The 17162-nt window shown below is 38.6% G+C and overlaps 1 protein-coding gene across 4 annotated transcripts in view; it reads right to left on the bottom strand.

Annotated features, from left to right (window-relative positions):
* PRKG1 (protein kinase cGMP-dependent 1) overlaps positions 1-17162 on the bottom strand; it is a 1363231-nt gene that overhangs the window by 116943 nt on the left and 1229126 nt on the right. For 3 of the 4 annotated variants that reach the window (NM_001082042.2, XM_008269904.4, XM_017348406.3), the window contains 1 exon segment: positions 2304-2378. In NM_001082042.2, the coding sequence (NP_001075511.1) occupies positions 2304-2378 (75 nt within the window). 4 annotated transcript variants of the gene reach the window in all.

Genomic DNA, 17162 nt, shown 5'->3' with positions numbered 1-17162 from the left:
TACGTCTCAAAAAAAACATTTTAAAGATATGATCATTGAGACTGAGGGGCAGGTGTTAAGAATCACGACCAAGATCACTTTCTAACATTGACAGAGGCAGGAGCAAAACCCAACATATGTGTCAGACAAGGGGGATTCAGAATGTTCATGAAACGTGTGAATTATCTCCTAATTCCCTTTTTCCATGGATTTTTTGAAGCCTCCTCAGATTGACAGATTCTCTTCCAATGTGAAGATCTGTTGTCTTACAACCATCTGAATCTGGAATTTAGTGAGTTCGTCTTCCTTACCACCTTTAGTTGAAGTGTGTGCAAGTGAACTCAAGAATGGCCAGCATTTGTGAGCAACACACATTCATGACGTCAGCAGGACACTCAGAAGGATATGACTAATTCATAATTGTTTTCCCATCATGGATCAACTTTAGGCCTATAACCAGCCTCAACTATGGGTCGAGTAAACAGGAGTTAAACACAAACTTCCATGAGAAAATTTGCCTGAAGTTCAGTAGGGAACTAGAAATAGATCAAAGTAGCAATGATATATTAGTTTAAAAGACATTTGACTTTTTCTACAAACTCTAAGAATTGTTATTCAATTAGATTTATATGAATTTTTAAGATTATTACCAGTTGTGTACATATATATGTATATATAAATTATCTCTAACATGTATATATAAAGATTCATGATACACTGAGCTGAATCTGCATATATATACATAATTAAATATACATATATACATTAAAGAAAAAATAAGCTTACATAAGCTAGAAATATGAATGTGCCTCTTGTAATAAATTTTTTATGTATCAAAAATATTCCTTTGGGAATAAAGCTGAACAATGGCAAAAGCAGTTTTATCACTTTTAAAACGAGGAAGGTCACCTCTGCTTGCGCTGATAATGGAAGCTAACACCTAAACTGAGAACTGCAGCACATTTTAACCTATTGTAAAACAAAACAAAAGAAAAAGCAGAAACCAGTCAGTTCAAGGGGGCAGCATTGTGGTGCAGCAGGTTAAACTGTCACCTGTGACATCACATCCCAGTTCTAATCCCAGGTGCCCTGCTTCCAAAACAGCTCCCTGCTCATGCACCTGGGAAAGCAGTAGAAGATGGCTCAAGTGTTTGTGCCCTTGCTACCCATGTGGGAAACCCAGATGGAGTTCCAGGCTCCTGGCTTCCTTTTGGAGAGTGAACCAGCAGAGAGAAGACCTCTCTGTCTCCCACCTCCTCTCTGTAATTCTGCCTTTGGAATCAATCAATCAATTTTCAAAACAACTGGTCACTTTAGTTTCCTGAGCAAATCTTGACAGATGACAGAAGCCCTGTTGGTTTTCAACCTCAGGGTTTAAGTCTATGTTCCCTCAAACTTCAGAGAAGACAAAAAATAAACCATGTAGAGAACTGTGAATATATTTATTTATATAGTTTTGAAAGTAATCTAGTTTAATCAGATTAACATGAAGTGTAGACTAATGTTTCAGTTTTAGGCTAACATTTCACCTTCATGGAACCTCACAGAAAAATAAGTTATTTTATTTCTTTTGATTTTTAGGCTGTTACAAAACTGACTTAACCAAATCCTACCCCTTAACTATCTATTTAACAATAGATTTTGCCAATTTTGTCCTTCAGCTTTCCTGTATTATATCAAATTCTAAATTACACATGGGGAAAGAGGGAAAGATTACATTGGTTACTTGTTCTTTAAGTCATCTAAAAACTGCACAGAAAAAGCCAACTTCAAGTTACTTTAAATCTTTGTCGAAAAATTAAAGCTTTGTTTTATAGCAAATGATCCTTGTAAATAGAATTGTATGTTTATATATATTTTATATAAATGAGTGAGACATTTACCATTCCATATAATTTTCACATTAGTGACATCAAAGCTCAATGTACTATAAAGACAAATTCCCACAGCACTATTTCTAGCCTTGTTTATTCCTTTCAATACCAGAAACAACTATTAAACACAACCACCATTGGCTCTGAAAGTGTTTTTGGTAGAAATAACACACTCTCAATTGTTCACACAGAGTTTTACGCTAATTATTTTTCATTGTTGAGATGATCTTCTTTAAGCTGTCATGTTTGAACAGAGAAGTACTTATTAAATAAACCCACAAGTGTTAGGTAATAATCATTTTGAAAATCTTCTTTTTATCACAAGTAATTATATCCTTCTGTAGGAATATTGGGTTTTTTGTTAAGTCCAAAAAAAAGTTGGCTCCTATTTCGATTCAAAGACAGTTTTTTAAAATCAAAATTAAGAATAAAGAAAACAATGTCACTTACTTTGCTTTAGCTTCTGCATCCTCATAGGCTTTGTTAGAAACGTCATCCAGCCCTCCAATCAGATGCTTGAAAGAGCTATCAAAGGAAACACAGAGATTAGAATAACTCCTACTCCAAAGTAGTAACCAGGGCAACATAATCAATGACAGACTGAAGCAATCGAAGGGCATCTAAATAAAAAGGAATTCAAGCACTTAATACAGATACACTGTTATGAAACATATCAGCTCATCAGTTAATGGTATTTCCCTGACTAGGATAAAACGCTATAATACAAGCAATCTCTTGTACCTTGCTCACCTCTACAGCTTCCAGAATCTAACCATATGTTGCAAAAGCAGATATTCAAAGAATTGAATGAAATCAAGTCTTTGACACATTAATTCACATATATCATTCAATTCATGAGGCATTTCATCTTAATATTGAATTAAAAACAAGATCTACCAATTGTGGAATGCCTACTATATGCCTGGTACTATTCTTTAAATTAGGATTAACATTTATTAATTCTAATTCTCAAACAAATTAGAAAAGACAAGCATCATTACCTCCATTTACCAAATATTAAGCTCATTTTCAATGGCAAAATAAATATGCAGAAGATGGGAAAACAATTAATAGGAAAGAATTCTAGAAAAATTAATGTATTTTAGGCGACTAAAGAAAAGTGACTTCAACATGAAACAGAAAGATTCATTTAACTGTTTAAACCCAATCTGCTTAATTCCTGCTGTCATCTGGAAAGTGTCTAGATTTAATTGAAGTCATACATATTTATAATATAAAATATAATGGAGTCAATACAAAGAAGATGTATGTATACGTTATAGAACAACCCTTGAGGCCGGCGCCGCGGCTCACTAGGCTAATCCTCCACCAAGCGGCGCCGGCACTCTGGGTTCTAGTCCCGGTTGGGGCACAGGATTCTTTCCCGGTTGCCCCTCTTCCAGGCCAGCTCTCTGCTGTGGCCAGGGAGTGCAGTGGAGGATGGCCCAAGTGCTTGGGTCCTGCACCCCATGGGAGACCAGGAGAAGCACCTGGCTCCTGCCATTGGATTAGCGCGGTGTGCCGGCCGCAGCGTGCCAGCCGTGGCGGCCATTGGAGGGTAAACCAATGGCAAAGGAAGACCTTTCTCTCTGTCTCTCTCTCACTATCCACTCTGCCTGTCAAAAAAAAAAAAAAAAAAAAAAAAAAAAAAAAAAAAAAAAAAAAAAAAACACCCTTGAAAATTATTGAATGCAACCGAATTACATTTTTTTTTTTTGACAGGCAGAGTGGACAGTGAGAGAGAGAGACAGAAAGGTCTTCCTTTGCCATTGGTTCACCCTCCAATGGCTGCCACTGCGCACCTAGCTGATCCGATGGCAGGAGCCAGGTACTTCTGGTCTCCCATGGGGTGCAGGGCCCAAGCACTTGGGCCATCCTCCACTGTACTCCCTGGCCACAGCAGAGAGCTGGCATGGAAGAGGGGCAACCGGGACAGAATCCGGCACCCCGACCGGGACTAGAACCCCGTGTGCCGGTGCCGCAAGGCGGAGGATTAGCCTAGTGAGCCGCGGCGCCAGCCGTACATTAACTCTTATGCACACTATAATTCGCCAACCACTGAACACAGCTGAATGCAGAAAGTAAAGGAATAATAATACTCAGAAGCCCAGCACTCACAGGACCATCAGAGTCTTATGTGTAGGCCAGGCATTGCTCCATATGCTTTACATGCAGTAACAGATACCTTATGAATTACAATGGTCCCATGAACTGGTATCCTTATTTCCATTTCATAGATGAGGATAGTGAGCATGAGAGGTTAAAAAAATACCTCAAAGGCATTCAACCCACCAAAATTGAAGACTGTCTGGAAGGAGGGGCCCGTTTTCCTTCACAGTTTTAAAATCTACATGATGCCTCCTATCTATGAAAACTGTCAACATGTACAATTATTAGGTATCAACACCAGGATCAAAAATCCCTGGCAATATCTAGGATTTTGGTGGGGGAATTTTAAAGTGCTGTACAAATTTACATATTAATTTTAAACCCTAAACACAGTGTGATATTTGCTAATTTAAACATTTTTAATTGCATTCACATATACCACTTTTTTTTTTAAGAACTATAAAGACAACATGTTGCCCTGCCAAGGGGCTGGCTGCAGGAGGACAGAGCAACTATCTCAGACCCTGGATAATGATCTCATCTGAAGGTCCAGAGGAACTGGAATGCTACCCTACACACACCAGGCACTTTTATACAAAAAGAAAATCACTAGACAGAGGCCCAGGAATCAAGAATTTTGTTGGAAAATACAAAGTTTTATTGTAAAGAATTCTATTAGTTCATGCCAAACAAATGAATAATAGGCAGTAGTCCTCATGAAGTTTATAAAAATGTCCTAAAATGATGAAATAAATGACAATCCCCATTGTTGAGAAAATGTTCTGGTAAGATTTTTGCTATTGTTCTTGACATGACTACTTTTTCCACCTTTTCATGAAAGGTCTGGGTCCTTACCTAAACCTGGAGAAATTCTAAGACCAGATGGGTTCATATTATAAAGCAAAACACAATTTTCTGCACTATGAAAAATCAGATAATATTTGGCTGATTGTTTTTATAAACTAGCAGAGAGAGAGCTTAGGCTACTTGTCCAAAATGACCCATTCAGCAGCATTCAGCAACAGGACTACAATCTATATTCCCTAAGGCCCACACCTGCCCTTTATAACACTTGAATATTTTCAGTACAATCAAATCTAAACATGGAAAGCTAGTGAGAGGAATAAACGATTATGTAGTGAAACAAAAGAACAATAATCACTCAAACAGCTTTTCAAACCCATTCAGATACATTAAAAGATGCTATTCTTAGACATTTAAAACTCACAGTAATTTCGAGTTTAAACAGTTTTTTAAAAAATCTCCTAGTGTTCAAGCTGAGATGTTTTAAGCAGAAAAATATGTAAGCAAAGAAAATAAAATGAAGATAAATTCGAATGTAGACTTTTAAGAAATTCTATTGAGCACTTGAGGCTAGGTTAAAATGTCAGATTGCTTTTCTTTTCAAATGCAATGTTAAATGCTTAGAGTAAAGTATACCAATGAGAAAGCTTGCATGTTATGAGGTTACACGGAGCTTTAAAGGTACACACCATCTAATCGTGGCAAGAAGTCCAGAAATAAGCTCAGCCTAACTGGGAAAAAGACCTCCTTTTAAACTTGACAAACAGTAAGGTTTTTTTTACAATCCCTTTTGCTAACTCTTAGCCATATCAAATGATAAAACAATAAAAAGAAATGAAGACGTGTGACTTTCTCCATGTAAGTCTTTTAAACCTCCTTGACTTAAAATATAAAATTTTCTATGTAGTACTAACCTGATACTAATTTTTGTTACTAAATTTTTAAATTATTTTCACCTTAAAATTTGTACTATTAGACAAAGAATAAAATGTTACCTATTTACAAAATGCCTTTATCTTGATGTGATATAACATTATTAGTGAAATAAATTCCTTTCCTTTTTGGTTACAGAAAACATTTAAAACCTGAAAGAAGGAATTATGAAATCATGTGTAATTTTCCAATTACAGATGAACTGTGGGGAAATTTTTATGCATGTCTTTTTTGCATATCTTTGTCACTATTTACAGTCATAATCATAAACTGTGAGTTAATATCTTGATATTTAACTTAGTTATATCAGAAGTACTTCTAAATACCCTGTAAGCAATATTTTAGTTGCTGAATAATTGAACACTACATGTTCATAGGTCAGACAGTAACCGCTTGTCCTTCTGTATACACACAAACATGCACACTAATGCACAGATGAAGAATAGAGTGTGATGGGAATATATAAATATTCACAATTATACTCTAAATTATAAATGAAGCAAATGAAATTTCTTTTCAAAATAACAATTACAATCTTGATGTTTGGAATTGGAGTTGTAAGAAGACAAAGGTAACATTTTAAGCACTGAACACGAAGTAACCTGCTAGCATTCCAAAATCCCATAAGCAGCAAATCAACCACTATATTTTAATAGAAACCTAGGAAACTGCAGAATTTTCAGGCAGTATTACTAAATTCTAAATGGCTGCCACTGGCTGGGATTCTTTCACTGATCAACAAATAAGATTAGATTTCTCAATAAGAATAATCAGTGGTGTTAGAATGTATCACCCTTGAAGAAAATATGAACTAACTAGTGTTTCTTTTTTCCCTTTCACATACACTCTGTAGGACCACCTGCCATCTGGGTAAACTCTTCTCAGATAGTCATTTTGGAAACCCATTAGTGTTGGTATCACTCGCCTTTCTAAATATTTTCTCAGGTCCTGTGACGTTTTGTGCATTCAGGAAGATTTACATTGTCATTCCATTCTGAATGGGCAAAATGTTGACTCCTTTAGCAACTGAACGTGAAACCATAAAATATGGTGTATCAGTTTTAACAAATTTTAACTAGAGGAAAATTATTAAATCCTTTTTTAACAAACTCACAGATTAAATGCAAGTCATATTTTAGCACTGTTAAATAAAAGTCAATTTCTATATATCCTAGAATTAATTTCAGAGCAAACTAAGGAGATACTATTAAGCAAAAAGATTTTAACTATGGATATCTTAAAAGCAAACCTTTATTGGGTTCACGTTTTCATGTTATTTTTCTAGAGGTCAGAGGTCAGAAGTGAAATTTTAAGAGTTCTTAACACATTTTTTTTTTTTTGACAGGCAGAGTTAGACAGTGAGAGAGAGACAGAGAGAAAGGTCGTCCTTCCGTTGGTTCACCCCCCAACTTAACACAATTTTTAAGGAGAATGGGTAAAATATTATCAGCTGAGCATGTAGATAGAAAGGGAGAAAATAAGTCTTTTCTAGCTTTACTGTTCATAGTTTAACATACATGCAAGGTAACAAGGGGAAAGAAGGGAGGCAGGAAGGAATGAAGGGAGGGAGGAGAGAGGGAGGGGAAATAATGAGCCTTTCATATCAAGAATGATGACATTTATGGAAGTATCTCTTAAGAAACATCCGTTAAAACACTATTTTTCACTCTAGGAAATTTGTCTGTCTTAGGACATGATGGTGAGAGTAACTCAGTGGGAAATAATTTCAGTCATTAAGATGTTTTCATTATTAAGCCAAAACATTCTTCTGAAGGGAGCTGATTACGCAGTGGTATGTCTAAAATGTGTATAATCTTGCTCTTCAGTGATGATGTGATGAGACTTCTTCTGGAGAGAAATGGGTTTTAAATTAATACAAATGCAACCCAAATATCAGGGACCAGTGTTCTCATGCTGTTAAACAATAAAAGAAGTTAAACTGTAACTTAGAATTTACAAAGTATCTTTTATATGAATGAATCATACATATATTCTATGTATATTTATATGTCTACATAAAAACAGATATATTGTTACTTAATCCTTATGATTTTTACTCTGACACAATATTTAGATATCTATGTAAAATTTTAATTTTTTTTTCCAAATTCAAAGTAGGTTGGAGAAAAAGCTATTTTCAAAAGTTTTTTTTTTTTTTTTTTTTTTTGCTTTTCTAGTTAAGCAATGAGTTCATTGCTTGAGTATATACACAAACTAATGCCACCAGGCAGAGGCTCTGGGTGACTTGTTTTTCTATTTGTGGGAGTGGGGGCGATCTCACTTGGTCTTGTGTCAAGCAGACGGGTGAATTCAGCCCCCTATCAGAATTTAGCGTACTTATCCTTATTGGTTCTCTTGATGTGTCTGAACAGCAACTGCTGCCTTAATAGCAGAGATCCTTAGGAAGGTCCTTGGGACCCGAGGATCCCCCCAGGATGTGCCTGTGCCACAGGAATCCCTCAGAGCCACACTGATTTCTCCCAGGCCCGTTTAAGCTGGTTTGTGAATCTGTTCCTTCCCAGTGTCAGACATGAACTTGAGCCAGGTGGGGGCATTGCAGCAGTAAGGGCAGAGCCAACTGGGAAAGGTCTTTCCTGGGAGCACTTGAGCGACTGTTGTTGTCAGGCAGGAGAAAGAGCTGAACAGTTTTTTCTTGATTATACCCTTAAGTAAGATAACAACCTATTCTTGACAGTTCAATGTAGTAACTTCAAAAGATTAAAGGTAAAATCTTAAACCAGAAACAGTTTCAAATACATCAACAGCACAAAGTAAAATCTTTTCAAGTGTTATTATGACTACTGTCTTGAATCTTTTTTAGAGAATTTATCTATTTTTGTATGTATGTATGTATTTGAAAGGCAGATTTATAGAGAGAGAGAGAGAAATCTTCAATCTGCTGGTTCATTCCCCAAATGGCCATAGTAGCTACGTGGCAGGGGCCCAGGTATATGGGCCATCTTCTGTTGCTTTCCCAGGTGCATTAGCAGGGAGATGGCTTTGAAGTGGAGCAGCCAGGACTCAAACCAGCACTCTAATATGGGATGCCAGCCTTGCAGTCAGAGGCCTACCCTGCTGTGCCACAATGCCAGGCCCTCTTGCCATAAGTTGATAGGCTTACACTGTTACACTTTGATAACCTCCCTTGGCAATTTTTTTTTTAAAAGGATATTTATTGAAATCAAAAAGAAAGTCAGTGTCACAGGCTATTTGGGATATTTGTTATCTAGGTTAGAGCATTATTGTCTTGGTACATTTATCCAGAAAATCCTTTTATTCACTTGGTTGCTTCAGGTAAGTGCTCTTGTTTGTTGTATTTAATAAAGAAAAATATAGGCCGGTGCCGCAGCTCACTAGGCTAATCCTCCGCCTTGCGGCGCCAGCACACGGGGTTCTAGTCCCGGTTGGGGCGCCGGATTCTGTCCCGGTTGCCCCTCTTCCAGGCCAGCTCTCTGCTGTGGCCAGGGAGGGCAGTGGAGGATGGCCCAAGTGCTTGGGCCCTGCACCCCATGGGAGACCAGGATAAGTACCTGGCTCCTGCCATCGGATCAGCGAGGTGCGCCGGCCACAGCGGCCACTGGAGGGTGAACCAACGGCAAAGGAAGATCTCTCTGTCTCTCTCTCTCTTACTATCCACTCTGCCTGTCAAAAAAAAAATTTAAAAAAAAGAAAAAAAATAAGGAAAATATAATTCTTAGAGGTTTATACATAAGGTATAAACTATAAACAGAGTTTCTTGGAGATAAAACAAGCACCCCTCCTTGTAAAACCAACCAATATCTCTACCATACCTGTTATTCATCCATCTATCCAGACACACATACATATTAATGCAATGCCTACTATCTATAAGAGAATATTCAAGCTACTGAAAGTAATGCAAAATAATGTGAAAGCTCAAGAAAATTATAGTCTTATATTAAAGGTGACACACACAAAAAAAAGGGTAACACAAGGTGCAAGGTGGTAAATATATGAAAGCTTATCCAAAGGAAGATTATAGTGGCCAAAAAAGAATTTCATTTGCTCAAAATTTAATAGGAAAATAATTATAAATAAAGCCATCATACTTTTTTTGTTTTCTTATCAGTATTTTTATTCTGCACTTAGACGTTTGCATTTGTGAAAGAAAATTACACATACTAAAGTGTTTGTTTCTATCTTTCCTTTGTAACAATAATCTTAATCTATCATAGAAATCATTCATTAGGGGGAATGCGCTAAACATAGCAAACACTTAAACTAGTTCCTGATTATCTGCCTTGGTGCTACCAAAATTTCCAAATAATGATCCAAATTGGCCTGGAGACCAAAGAAACAGGCCAAGAACTGATTTCAGGAACTCTTCCAGTTTATTTAATGAAACTGCTGTAGAATAAAAAACAAAAACAAAAACAAAAACAGATGTAATGTTGACCATGTTTTTACGTGTAATATATCTGTATCATCAGTTTTCTCCAACACAAATTCTTCTTGACTAGTTTCATTATATTAATCAAATAAGATAGTCTAGTTTTCAATTTTAAGATTTGTGTGTGTGTGTGTCTCCAGTTGTAATATGTTTAATTTTGAAAAAGGCTATAAAGCTCCTAGGAATAAAAGATTATTTGTAATTCTTCATCTCTGAGCTGAATGTTGCTAATATGTTGGCACACAGCCTTCCAGTTTTTTTCAATGTTATTTCAAAGTTGCAATCACAATTTTTCAGTACTTATTTGACAACTGGCTGTATTTGTGCTTATACAATAACCAATTTAATGGTTATATGGAAGAAAAAATAAAGCATGTAGGACATGCTTGGTTATATATACTCTCTCTGTATTAACTAATTTTCTCACTTTTATTCATACATTTGCTTTTCTAATAATTTTACTATTGAAGCATTTACAACGGATTTCAGTATAAGATTTTGTTTTTTACTTTTTTGCCCTTAATCTTTAACTGTTAACTCTAGTTAGAATGGCAATCATCTAAATATCAAAAAATAACAAATGCCTTGTTAGACTGGTTATTCTGTACTAAGATGTAAAATAATTTAAATAAACATTAATCTTTACCAGTGACATTTCTATCAATCTAACACAGATCAGAAAAGTTAACAATCAAGAAGCAGGCATATTAAAGACTACTAATATAAATAACACTCTTTCAAAGCCTATTTGTTGCAGTCAGAAAGGGAATTCTATGTTCACTTCCAAATTTCATTTTTTATGACTGCAAAATAAGTATAATAGTCATTCTCTTTCTTATTGCTTATATCTATGCCTTTGATGACAATGTGATTAACTTTTCTAATGCAAGGTTATTTATGTTCTGACACTTTTATTGATATAGAATTCTATATATACTGAGTTCAAAAACCAAAAGGTGGCCATTGATTTTTATAGCTTTTTAAATTTTATGTTCAAGTCACTCATATACATTACAAAAACATCTGTCCATGATAGAAGGAGATTAAAACAAAATTATTGTAACTCTGACTTTCAAATAAATAAATAAATCTTTTAAAAAACAAACAAAAACAAAACAAAACAAACAAATTATTTCTTTGGCATGGATCTGTGAAGAAGCATTGTCCTGGCCGTGCCCCTGCCCCCATTTTTTTTAAGCCCCTTTCGGACTCCCACCTTTGGGTGCCTTTTCAGAGTGTTTATCTCACAGTTCTGGAAGACTCTGTTATTGTTGTTCATTTGCTTTTTTTGACCCATATCTTTACTACATACTGAACTCTGTAATCTTTAGGATTTTTGGACCTTGTGTCCCTTGTGTTTGTGAAACATCTGCATATAGAATACATCCAATAAATATCAATTGAATAAATTAATGAAGTCATTTTTTCATTCATTTCTTTAACATCTAAAAGTGCCCCTCAATCCTGGAAATTAATCACCTGTTATTTAATGTAGATTTTTCTATTTCTATTTCTATATTTACTTTAGAGGGAAATTAAAAGAATAAACAGCATAAAGAACATACAGCTGGGGCCAGCACTGTGGCACAGCAGGTTAACGCCCTAGTCTGAAGCACCAGCATCCCATATGAACGTCGGTTCGAGACCCAGCTGCTCCACTTCCGATCCAGCTCTCTGCTATGGCCTGGGAAAGCAGTAGAAGATGGCCCAAGTCCTTGGGCCCCTGCACCCAAGTGGGAGATCTGGAAGAAGTTCCTGGCTCCTGGTTTCAGAATGGTGCAGCCCCAGTTGTTGCAGCCAATTGGGAAGTGAACCAGCAGATGGAAGACCCCCACCCCCCCCCGCCCCGCCGGCCTCTCCTTCTCTATGTAACTCTAACTTTCAAGTAAAATAAATAAATCTTTAAAAAAAGTATAGTTATATAATATTATGGTCCATGACAATGTAAATGTAACAGATAAAAACCGCTGAATATACTATATTCATTTTCATATATGTGGTATAACCCATCATACATGATCAGGAAAAAACATATCAAAGAAATACATACTCTGAGCATCTACTGGTTTACTCCAGAGCAAGAGGCCTGGGGATTACACAGTTGGGAGGCAGAATATTCTTGGACAAGGCCATCCACTACATGCCAAGGACCTCCACTCTTTTCACTATCAGCTGATGGTACGCATGTGGAAAAGCTGGAGTCTTCCAGTAACTATGAACCTCTAGATAGTAAAGTTTCTCTGAATATAACATATTTTGGGGCCAGCATTGTGGAATAGCAGCTGTCTGCAACACCAGCATCCCATAGAGGTGCCAGCTTTTCCACTTACCATCTGACTTCTTGCCAGTGGCCTGGGAAAAGAGCTTGGACCCCTGCTACCCACATGGGAGATCAGGAAGAAGTTCCTGGTTCTGACTCGGTCCAGCCCTGGCCATTGCAACCATCTGGTGAATGAACCAGTGGATAAAAGATAGCACTTTCTGTCTCTCTCTGTAATTCTTTCAAATATATAAATCGATCTTTAAAAATAGAAAATCACATCTTATTCTCTCAAGGAGTTTTTCTAAATCAAGGGTCAATGCATTATGACCTACAGACAAAATCTGGCACATTGATTATTTTTGTAAATAAAGTTGTACTGGAAGATCATCACATTTATTCTTTTATGTATCATCTATGCTTCTGCACATAAGAGCAGAGTAGAATAGTTACAAGCACAACAAAGGGTACCCATGGCCTGCAAATATTTGCTATTTGATCCTTCACTAAGAAATGCTTGTGGACATTGTTCTAAATTGTTGTCTTCTCCTCACCTCTCTACCCCTAAATCTAATCCATTACCAAATCCTGGTCACCCTACCTTCCATGAGCTGAAACAAATCCCCATTTGTCTGTTCCCTTGGTCCCAGTCACCATTCTCTTTTGGGATTATTATAATCTCCTTTTCCTTTATTGTTGCTCTTGTCTTTACACAGTAGGCAAAATTAAATTTTTAAAACCACCAACCAGATTATGTCAGTACTCTGGCAGTCCCCACAACCTCTCTGATTTCCACTGCGTTCCCTCTGACCATGGTATTCCTCAAGCTTGCTTCTGCCTCAGGACTGAAACACACTTTCCCTACATCTCTGCATGGCTTTTTCTTCACATACTTTAGGTCTCAGCTCAAGTGTGCCTGTTTCACACATCTCTTCTAGAACAAGCCAATGTAGAGCAGCCTTTATCCTAAAGTCTCACTGAAATTACTCTTTTTAACTCATTTTTACTTGTCAGTGGGTAAAGAGTACCTTGTTTAAGTGTCTTTTGTCTTAGCCCCATTAAAGTGTAAATTTTGTGAGAACAAGGGCCTAGTCTGCCTCATTCTTGCTATCTCTTTAGGAACTAGAATATTGCCTGGATAGACTGAGGGACTTATTCCTTCATTTACTCATTTATTCACTCAATATGTCCATGTAGGTGACGAGGAGAAGACAGGCACACATAGTTTTTTTTTTTTTTTTTTTAAGATTTATGTATATATGTATTTACTTATTTATATGGCAGAGTTAACAGACATGGAGAGACAGAACCAGACAGAGATATCTTCCACCTACTGGTTCACTTCCTAAATGGCCACAGTGGCTAGGGCTGGGCAATAACAAAATATATGAAGCAAAACATGAAAATATGGGGGCTGTGCTGTGGTGCGGTGGGTTAAGCCACAGTCTTTGGTTACAGCATTCCATATGAGCAGAGGTTCAGGTCCTGGCTGCTCCACTTCCCATCCAGCTCCCTGGTAATGCACCTAGGAAAACAGTGGAGGATGGTCCAAGTCCTTGGGCCCCAGCATCTATGTCGGACATCCAAAGGAAGCTCGTGAACCTGGCTTTGGCCTGGCCCAGCTCCAGCCATTGCAGCTATTTGGGGAGTGAAACAGCGGATGGAAGATATGCATCCCTCTCTGTAAATCTGAATTTCAAATAAATAAATAAGTCTTTCAAAAATGCAAGGAAAAATTAGTGCTGGATAGCACATATTATGTATCATATAAATTATTTTATAGGTTTTTTGTTTTACAGATAATGTAATCAAGGCTAAAATAATTAAATAACTTGCCCAAGGTCTCACAGACAGTAAGTTCAACACCCGGATGTGAAACAAGTCAAAGCAACTCTAGCATTCACAGTCTCAACTGTGACTGACAGCATTTTAATCTCCCAATAAGGAAACCTGATGCCGGTGGCTATTGGCCCAGGCTACCATTTGGAAACAAATATCTGTTCTATCTCACACCCTGAGCTCATAGTCAATCCAATTCTTTGAGACATAATTTTATTTTCATAGATCATCTTATTTCTCCTATTGCGTTATGTCTACAAAAGTTCCAATTGTGGAAGTGAGCTAGTCTTCTAGGGCTGCTATAACAAAATACCACAGATCAGTTGGCTTAAACAGCAGAAATTTATCTTCTCACAATTGTGAGGCTGCAAGTTCAATGTCCAAGAACCACCAAGGTTGGTTTCCAAAGAGGTCCTTCTTCCTACTTTGGCTAAATGACCCCTACCCTGGCCTTTCCACAGGGGGTCTCCCTGGTGTTTTTCTTCTTCTTACAAGGACTCCAGCTCTACTGAATCAGGGTTTCACCCTTATGGCTTCATTTAACCTTAATTATCTACCAAAAAATCCTAACTCCAAATATAGTCATATTGGGGATTAGAGCTTTGATGTAGGGATATTGAGGAACAGTTCATAAAGGGATGTTGTTTGACCAAACATCAACAGCAATTTAAAAGGTGCATTTTCTTGTTTATTTGAACCCTTTAATAATACTTGCAATTTTAGTTTTCATTTTTTAATGAAATGTTTATCTGAAAGGCAGAGTGACAGAAAGAAAGGGAGAGACAGGACAGAGAGAGACCATCCATCTACTGGTTCACTTCCCAGATGATTGCAATGGCCAGGGCTGTGCCAGGCTGATGCCAGGACCTAGACCTCCACTCAGGTTTCGACTTGGGTCATCATTCTCTGTTCTCCCAGATTCCCTAGCAAGGAGCTAGATCAGAAGCAGAATAGCGGCCAGCGCCGTGGCTCACTAGGCTAATCCTCCGCCTTGCAGCGCCGGCACACTGGGTTCTAGTCCTGGTCGGGGCGCCGGATTCTGTCCCGGTTGCCCCTCTTCCAGGCCAGCTCTCTGCTGCAGCCAAGGAGTGCAGTGGAGGATGGCCCAAGTGCTTGGGCCCTGCACCCCATGGGAGACCAGGAGAAGCACCTGGCTCCTGCCATTGGATCAGCGTGGTGCACCGGCCGCAGCGCGCCAGCCGTGGCGGTCATTGGAGGGTGAACCAATGGCAAAAGGAAGACTTTTCTGTCTCTCTCTCTCACTATCCACTCTGCCTGTCAAAAAAAAAAAAAAAAAAAAAAAAAAAAAAGAAGCAGAGTAGCTAGGACTTGAACAGCACTCCATTATGGAATGCTGACATCTCGAGAGGTCACTCACCTGCTTTGCACAATACCAGCTCCTGATTTGTAAGTTTTTAGAAGGGTCATAAAAGTTAAGTTCTGGTTTCCATTTTTTTCTCCTAAACCAACACCTAGTGACATTATTATTATACCTTTCTCTCGATAGAGCACCTCAAATTTTTCTCAAAAAAACCCACTTTTCATTTTTCCTTGACTCTTGCTCCATCAATTATATATTTTCTTATTCTCTCATTGTCTTCCTTTAGACTTCATTTCCTTTCAGCCTATAAACAGCATGGTTACTACTAAAACAAAAAACTCGGATGACATGGGTGCTAGTTTGAGTCCCAGCTGCTCCACTTCCAGTCCAGCTCCCTGCTAATATGCCTGGGAAAGCAGCGGAAAGTGATCTAAGTGCTTGGGCCCCAGCACCCACATGGGAGACCACAAGAAGATCCTGGCTCCTGGCTCTGGCCTTGCCCAGCACTGGTCATTGCAGCCATTTGGGGAGTGAATCAGCAGAAGGAAGATATGTCTCTCTCTGTCTCTCCTTCTGTCTCTCTGAAACTTTCAAATAAATAAATAAATTTTTAAAGAGGTTATATACCTTATCTGAGACCACAAAGTGAAAAAGTATAAGATCTAGGATGTGGGGGCTGGCGCTGTGGCACAGGTTAATCCTCCTCTTGTGGCACCGACATCCCATATGGGCACCGGTTCTAGTCTTGGCTGCTCCTCTTCTGACCCAGCTCCCCGAAATGGCCTGGGGAAGCAGTGGAAGATGGCCCAACTCCCTGGGCCATATCACCCACGTGGGAGACTTGGAGGAAGCTCTTGGTTACTGGCTTCAGATCAACTAAACTCCAGGCATCGTAGCCATTTGGGGAGTGAACCATTGAGTGGAAAACCTCTCTCTATCTTTCTGCCTCTGCCTCTGCCTCTCTATAACTCTGCCTTTCAAACAAATAAATAAAATCTTAAAAAAAAGAAAAAAAATCAGGGGCTGGCGCTGTGGCACAGTGGATTAAAGCCCTGGCCTGAAGAGCCAGGATCCCATATGGGCATTGGTTTCAGTCACGGCTGCTTCTCTTCCGATCCAGCTCTCTGCTATGGCCTGGGAAGGCAGTCGAAGATGGCCCAAGTCCTTGGGCCCCTGCGCCCATGTGGGAGACCTGGAATAAGCTCCTGGCTCCTGGCTTCAGGTTGGCGCAGCTCCAGCTGTTGCGGCCATCTGGGGAGTGAACGAGGTGATGGAAGACCTCTTAAGCTTCCTGTCTCCCTAAATGGTGTTATTATTTAGGTTAGAAAGCTTGGTTATTGGGGCCGGCGCCGTGGCTCACTTGGTTAATCCTCTGCCTGCAGCGCTGGCATCCCATATGTGCACTGGTTCTAGTCCCCGTTGCTCCTCTTCCAGTCTAGCTCTCTGCTATGGCCCAGGAAGGCAGTGGAGGATGGCCCAAGTGCTTGGGCACCTGCACCCGCATGGGAGACCAGGAGGAAGCACCTGGCTTTGGATCAGCGTAGCTCCGGTCGTAGTGGCCAACGGAAGGTGACCTTTGGGGGGTGAACCAACAGAAGGAAGACCTTTCTCTCTGTCTCTCTCTCTCACTAA

The sequence above is a fragment of the Oryctolagus cuniculus genome, chromosome 15 (assembly GCF_964237555.1).
Source record: "Oryctolagus cuniculus chromosome 15, mOryCun1.1, whole genome shotgun sequence".
Lineage (NCBI taxonomy): Eukaryota > Metazoa > Chordata > Mammalia > Lagomorpha > Leporidae > Oryctolagus > Oryctolagus cuniculus.
The sequence above is the reverse complement of the archived record's forward strand: the minus strand, read 5'-3'. Positions and strand labels throughout refer to the sequence as shown.